We start from the raw sequence: 8,036 nt of genomic DNA, 5'->3' as shown, positions 1-8,036 counted from the left end.
AATCTGTGGATGATACAACATCAGGACCATCTTTAGAAGTAATAACAACACTCACCTTAAGATCAAGGATGCAGCACACATAGCATTAGCTACTAATCACATCAGTAAGCCAAGTGTAGACAGAAACTCGATATGGCTCCCAGTATTACGAAGAAAATGAGACAAAAAATAATAGAGGTACTTCCAAAACATCTAAAAAAAGTATCACCTTGATAGCCAAGCGGTTGGAGTACCCATATTCGAGGTCATAGGCTCGGCGGTTCGAATCCTGGTAATTCCATATAAAAGCTTTCTGGTTGTGACACATCACCTGACGACGTGCGGAAAATTCACTGGTCGAAACGTTCTGAATATAATAATACACATCATAAAGACGAGAATAGTAGTCCGAATAATCATACCATTAGTAACATTGAGTTGTATTTGTAATTTCTTCATGTTTTTACAAGGTAAGCTTATTCATTAGTAATCGCTATCTTGGGAAGAGAGAGGTGGAAAACTCAAATAAAATGTATCGTTTGCGCCATCTCGTACTGGATTTTTTTGCACCTTTGGTATAGAGTCATGATTTAACTTAGCACAACCTGTGATTGTTAATTTTCAAAAGCTAGTGAACTTTCATGTACAATTATATTTAATGTATAAACAAAGTGCTACTTTGTATACAAAGTTCAGATTTGTTGCTTTTTCAATAGTTTAACAACAAAGCATATTTCACGCTTTTAGAAAGGCCTCACTTTTTTTCTTTTATAAATGAACAACACCTCGCAACAACAATAACTTCACGCACGAAATAAGAAAGAAAATAATGAATTAAAGTATCATACTATCTTATTGCAAGTTACAGCTTTTACAGTAAGGAAGATTTGTGTTTAGAGTAGGTGCGACGTTTCAATCACATGTGCGCTCATTCTCAAGTACACAAGTTTTGACCATACCAGTAATCGAAACGTCATACCTGTTTTTAAAACAAATATTCTTTATTGTAAAAGCTGTAACTTGGAATAAAATAATACTTAATCAGTAAATAAACTAAAAAAAGAAAATATTAAAGTGAAATACTGTTTTGCTTTTATTTTGTAGTATCCCATTTGACTTTCAATTTGAAGTCTCAAATTTGATAACATAACCACAAACATTGACGTATCTTACTTACACTAACAGATATCCTTTACATTATACATTCTATAAATCCTTTTTTTATCCTACACTTTGTTAATTTTTTGTTTGATTTTTATAGCAGCAGGTGAAAATAATTAGATAGTCTTTTGTTTTCAGTGTTCGTATTCTGCTGTTTTCGTCCATATGTTAGTGTTAGTGTCAGTGTTAATTTTATTTTTCCAGTTTTCCTGATTCACGTTTATATTAGTATTAGGACACAATCATGTATATTTTTAATATAATATTAAAATGTTTCATTTTAGTAGTCTAAAAAAAATGTACGATAATATAAGATGAAAACTAATGAGATTAGGGATGTATCCGGATAAGAAAACTTTGCCGGCATCATGTCAAGGACTATTTTACTTACATTGATTCTAAGTATTTTTTTTAATTTAGGAAAAACTTAAAAACCATATGTCCAAAATTTTGAAATGCTCTAAGTGTTAGAAATAAATCGTTTGCATTGCTATTAGTAAAGTAAACATTTTTTTTGAAATTATATAAAAACTGTTTTACCTGAATTGAAACAAAAGTACTGATATGGTTTTAACTTTATGATACCTTTGAAACAATAAACACACTTATTAATTAACTTAAGGGATTATCTTTTCGTTTAAACCTTGATATGTTTATTGTTTTCAGAAGAAGATATAGAAGAACCAAAGCTCACTGTTTTGACAAAACAGCATAAATCAGCTATCAGAGCTGTACGAAAGGTATGAATGGTTTGTTATTTCAATAACTTGAAGCTATTGTATATTTTCAAAAATATACCCTTACCCGGACCTATTTGACAGAGCTAAAAACATATAAGGAAGGTAAGGTGCAAAGATGTGTTTTCTGAAGGTTAAAATGATAATGATAAGCAAACGGAAAACGTTATGAAATAATATATGAATGATTATTTTGTTCTTTTTAGATAAAATACTTCGTTGCAAGGAGGAAGTTCAAGGAGGCTTTGAAACCTTACGATGTCAAAGATGTAATTGAACAATACTCATCTAGTCACGTGGACCTTTTGGGCAGAGTTAAAAACGTACAGGGAAGGTAAGGTATAAAAATGTTAAGTGATAACATTTGTTTAGTACAGGGAGTAAACAGGTTTATAGGTGCGACTTTATATGTATTTATATAAATGATTGTTAATAATGATTTATTTTGAGCAAGAATTTTGAAGTCTGAATAATAATTCATTTTCTGAATGCAACTAAACATTTATCATTGCATTTGTGAGTATTGTTTGAGTGTTAGGCTTCTATAAATTTGTACGTAAATAATTAATTGTAGGCATCTTAATATGTAAAGAACATGTATATTTTAGGTTTTTCTCTTGAATTGGACATGTAATTACCACGTTCTGTTTTTATGGAAACAAAAATATCACTTTTATTTACTTTTATATTATTTGTACGTCCAAAACCAGTTAATGTAAAAAACTCGTTTTTTGTTATTGTAAAACGTGATTAAAAACATCAATTCAACTTTATGTTGTATTCTTATAGGTTAGACCTAATTCTAGGAAAATCAAGCTCAACAGGAAAAGATGTATATCAGCCTATAATCAGTTTAGCTTCCAGAATAGTGAAAGTAGAGAGATCGGTAGGTTTTTTTTTTGTTTGTTTGTTTATGAGTACTTCAGGGTTGCTTTTACTTCTCTAAAGTATCGGATTGATAATAATTATTAACATTTTTGTAATCATGAACGAGAGAGAAAATATTTACCGCTTCGAGAAAAAAAATTAAGATTTCCAATCTCCCAATCCTACTGTAAACTGTTTAGTTTCATTAGCTCCTTCTGATCAAGTGGGCCTGAAGTTAACAGCAAACGTAAGTATTCTCCTATGTATATTTCCTGCTTTGATGCTCATTCACAATTCTAGTTTAAAGCTGATTTTTTTTCTGATATTGATTTATGTATAAAATAATAGAAATACACATTTCTATTTTTATAGAAAGATTGTCAGATCTTACACCCTGATGAAATTATATCATAGAAAATGTTAATTTATAAAACTTGTTATAAAATTAACTTAATGTTGTATGATTGCATTTAAGATTGGCAAACAACTTGTTTTACCTAAGTATAAAGTATCATATTAAAAGTTTATATATATATATATATATATATTGTTACAGATTGAAGATATCGAGAATAAATTAGACCAGTTCGTGGAAATGTACTTAAAAGACAGAGGGCGTTGGATTTCAACTGTGACACTCAACAACTTCTCGCCCTCACTATCACACTCCACAATGACTTTAGCAACCACTAAAATTCCCACCTCCCGCATTAACCTTTCATTCTACCCACAGTCCCGAAATTAATTTATAACTTTACAGAAAAACAGCCGAGTGAACCAAACATCCCTGTAATAAAGAACATAATTGGGCCCATGCAGCGTGGAAATTCAGACTTGAGTCAGAGGCTGAAAAAGCGTGTTGCTTTGTGTCATTCTCTCGACACGAGCATAATTGTAGCTGGAAAGTCGCAGAGATCAACTGACATTGACTCGTTTTTAGCGTTGTGTTCTAGTATAAGAGTTAATTCAGAAAAGATTCTCAGAGTACACTATTATCATGGATAGATTCGGTAAGGACTATATATCCTCCTAGGTTAGTAGAAGTTGAATCTCCAGCAGCGACCGAGGGAGATATCGATTCTTGTCTTGAGGATACGAAGTTAGAGATATCTTAAAGCCAGAAGAAAATGAGAAAGCCAACTCCGACTGTCACACCAATACTACTACAGCTGTCTTACTTTAAAAGGGGTTTCAATGGGTCAACAGGTACGATATTTGAAAGCGTAACTTGAAGGCGACTTCTTGTGGTATTCTTAGAAACATCATTCTTTTAGGAAGAATTTCTAGATGTGTACATACAAACATTTACATCTTGCTCCAAATATGATGGCAGCATAGATATCACAATATCTTTTTAGAATATATCAAATAAAGAAACAATTGCGAGAAACGAAACTCAGCACGACTGTGTTGTTTTGCCATGTTCTCTGGAACTTTACTTTAAAGTATGTACACACAGATACTTATTCCATTAATAACACATTTTCATTCAGATTTCATTTCATCCACTCACCTTGCACCCGTGATTGGCTTTTTTTGTGGTCAAAGTAATCATCGACGATCTAGAGCTGAAGTTGTCATTATCAACAAAACTGCAGAATCTCAGGGATATTTAGCATGTTCGACACATTTTTAACGATCTTAGTAATTTACTAGAGCTATAACACACAAGCTTGATATATATTTCTATACAAGTAACATTAGAATATCTTTACTTTCTGGAATGTAGGGGTGATCTGTTTTCTTCGGAAATGTGAACATTATTCTCTCAGTACTTAGGTGATAAACTAGATAATGATATTATGAAACTTTAGTCTATGTAATTTATATTTTTGCATCAAAATAATGTATTAGTAATTCAGTTGAGATTCTGTATATTGCTAGCACTGTTACCATTATGTGTTGATTGTCTTTAGAGAGGTTTTATTTTGATATGATCTGTAACCTAAAAATGTGAATGGCTATTGTTCTTTCATTTAATCACAGTTGACTTTCCCTTATACAAAAAGGCTGATAACCTTGTTTTTTTTCATTAATTACTTTAGAGCTGAAATTTTATTCCTAGAAAAAATAAAAGTATAGATATGTATTAGAGAAATACTGTGAATGCAGTAAACAATTCATGCTAACCTCACAGATGCCTTATTCTATAGCAAATGAAAACATTTTGTGGGAAACTAACGCTCCGTGCCAGTGGTACTTATTGACAGTGCACTATATTCTTTGCCAAAACAACCGCTTGTTGCTTGATTTCATAAAATTGGTTTAATCTTCTTAGCGGTTACATATCACCATCACATATTTATATTTCAATATGCATACATACGAATTCATAATCTTATTTTATATTTTTCACTCACAGAGCCGTAATAACTTTGGTGTATAAAAATGCGTTTCGGTTTATACCTTTAACCAATATTTTAAACGTATGTAAATCAAAATAAATCTACTACTGTATATTCATATTTAAATATGTTTCTTTTTGAATGTTTCCATTTTACAGCTATTTTAAGCTCTATTAGGTTTAGGACATTATGTTTGATGGGTGGTATAGGCCATGTATCTGTGATATATGAGGCATTTTTTTTATGGGTAACAACACTCTGGTTGACACATATTGATTTTTCAGGTACGGGAAAAGGAAGTTACCGAAACGTCGAGATGTATCAATTATCGCTATCACATATTGTTGCTGCCCTTAAAGAAACGTCATTACATAGGACAGTATGTTCTAAATTTTGATTTGGTATACGATGTAAATGACAAATTTATCATATGATATAAAATCCGGGTAGCGGACGCTTTTAAAACTTGGTAAATTAACAGCTGGATACTATATTTCACAAACTATTACGTTGAAACTTTATAACGAGTGAAATTTCGATATGAAATACTACTTACAATCTTAAGCACTCGTACATGACATAATGATTGATACATTATTTCATATATGTATTTGTTTGGGAAAATTTGGAGAAAAGTATATTCCAACAGATATCAGAGAACATAATCTGTAATGTTTTTCATTCGTTCTTTTTCGTTATAAGTGTTATGGTAAAGTCTATTTAACGTTAAAAGCATAAAAGTTTAACATTATTCACTTTTTTTTTAAACTTAGTAAGATGAGCCTAACTATATGTTATTATAATACGTTCATGACGTGAATGTTTCACAAAAATGTAAAACATTTTTAAAGTCTTAAACGTTAAAAGTCTGATGAATGTATTGTATACATTTCATTACTATTTTGTGCAATGTGTAGCAATCGTGCTCACGATTCCTATGTACTTTGATTTTCCCTATAGCTTTTAAAGGAGTATATAGAAAAGTGAGGTATATAATCTGTATATAATCAGTTATGACGTGTTGGTATCTATAGTGAATTATATGTAACCATTGTCCACTTGACTTGACCACGTACATAAACACACTGGCCGACAGGTAGAATGTCATTGGTGAAAGCGCAACTTTATTTTATAACAACTTTAATCTAGGGCTAACACTATGAAGTTTTTATTGCTATAAAATAGATATTTCAGGGTATTTTACTTTATCGATTTCAAACAAGAGGAGTTATAGACGGCCGAATATGCCGCAAAAGAAGCACAAAGTTCGCAGAATTTTTATAACGTGCAATTAATTGCTTCACAATGAGTGGCTGAGAGTAAGTTGGCCACACTGTACATAAGTTCTTTTGCGACATTGCATATGGTCTTCCCGATCTCTGCCGGCATCATTTAAATGACAACTTAAGTACTTTAACTGCAGTTGCTAAATGCAAAATTTACTTCAAATTGCAATTGTTATGAGTTAGATGTGAGCCGTTTTATCCTATTTTGAGGTTCATTTTATCTAAGCGTAAAGGTAAAACAGTCCCTACCACAAGAAATGTATTTTTAATATATAAAAAATGTATTTGTCCAATCTTTGTTCCAACTAGAAATGGTAGTTATAATAAATAAGGGTTCCTTTTAAAATCTTTTGTTTTTGCATGATATTTAATAGGTGAAAACCACATTCAAAGTTAAGATAACCGTTTTACTCCACCTTCCCCTATGCACGTTAATAGACCGTGGATAGTTTTTAAATTGTCTTATTTTTTTATTATTATTAATGGTTGATCAATGTAATTGTTTAACTTGTTGGCTTTTGGACTGTGATATATTTTTGAATTACGCTGAAGGCGATCAATTATGTAGCAAACATGAACTTGAATAATCAGTTACGTTTATTTCATTCTGTATTTGTTTTGTTTGTAGTAAAGCACAAAGCTGCACAATGGGCTATCTGTGGTCTGCCCTCCACGGGTATCGAAACCCGGATTTTAGCATTGTAAGTCCGCAGACATACCGCTGTGCCACTGGGGGCCATTCTGTATTTACGATAAAATTTGTGTAATATGTTTGTTTCGAGTTAAGCACAAAGCTACACGAAGGGCTATCTGTTCTTATCAACTTTATAGTTTTCACTTATGTATATTTTACAAAGGTGGATGGTGCTATTATAGGAGGATAGTTCAATATTATTAATCAATAATATATAAACTCAATTGTATTTTATATCATGACACACCTGTGATTTACCTTTCATTGTTCTTTGAAAGTAGCCTGAAATCTAATTTTTGCCTTTGTCCAAACACTTTTGCACAGTACTGTATATGCATGTACTTGTGTGTTACAAAATTTTCTACTTCCAGACCATTTAAAACAATTAGCCTTTTAAGAGATTCAGTTCTGTGATAAATCTTTAGACTGTCTGCAGTTTTGGATCTGTGCAAGACACAGACATATATCTCTCAATGTCTATTACATGAGAAACTTTGTTTTATAGACTGTACTACAAAACCACCAAGTTTTATGACTTTTTAATTATATAGTATGTTTGTATTTCAAATGCATGTTTTATAAAAATGGTAATGTTGCTATTCTAAATAGTAAAATAATTGGATAAACAGTAAGTCATTCATTTATTATACTTTGTTGTAGCAAAATTATTTACTACAGAGTTTATTAACCATGTGTTAAAATTAGAGATATGAGTGAATGAGTTACATACATTAAAAAGGCTTAACATAAGAATACATTTAATCCATAACGCCAAACATTATGACTAGTGAAACATGCGTTATGTATATATGTATATATATAAAGTGAAACAATGTGTTTCTGTGTTAAATTATTGTATATTATTTAGAGATGTTAACATGAAACTTCCGTCCTTTTCAGGACAGATATTTGTAAATTGTGTGATAAAATCTGACACATGTAAAAATATTATAATAATTATATCATT

General features: G+C 31.1%; 1 protein-coding gene across 1 annotated transcript in view; it reads left to right on the top strand.

The window, feature by feature from the left end:
* LOC106472683 (potassium voltage-gated channel subfamily KQT member 5-like) overlaps nucleotides 1-4,954 on the top strand; it is a 43,568-nt gene extending 38,614 nt beyond the window's left edge. Inside the window, exons 10-13 of the mRNA XM_022401235.1 lie at nucleotides 1,807-1,880; nucleotides 2,084-2,211; nucleotides 2,667-2,763; nucleotides 3,301-4,954. Of these exons, the coding sequence (XP_022256943.1) occupies nucleotides 1,807-1,880; nucleotides 2,084-2,211; nucleotides 2,667-2,763; nucleotides 3,301-3,489 (488 nt within the window). The 3' untranslated portion in view covers nucleotides 3,490-4,954. The remainder of the gene's footprint in view (nucleotides 1-1,806; nucleotides 1,881-2,083; nucleotides 2,212-2,666; nucleotides 2,764-3,300) is intronic.
* Nucleotides 4,955-8,036: the final 3,082 nt, after the last annotated feature.

Source organism: Limulus polyphemus, unplaced genomic scaffold (genome assembly GCF_000517525.1).
Source record: "Limulus polyphemus unplaced genomic scaffold, Limulus_polyphemus-2.1.2 Scaffold5523, whole genome shotgun sequence".
Lineage (NCBI taxonomy): Eukaryota > Metazoa > Arthropoda > Merostomata > Xiphosura > Limulidae > Limulus > Limulus polyphemus.
The sequence above is the reverse complement of the archived record's forward strand: the minus strand, read 5'-3'. Positions and strand labels throughout refer to the sequence as shown.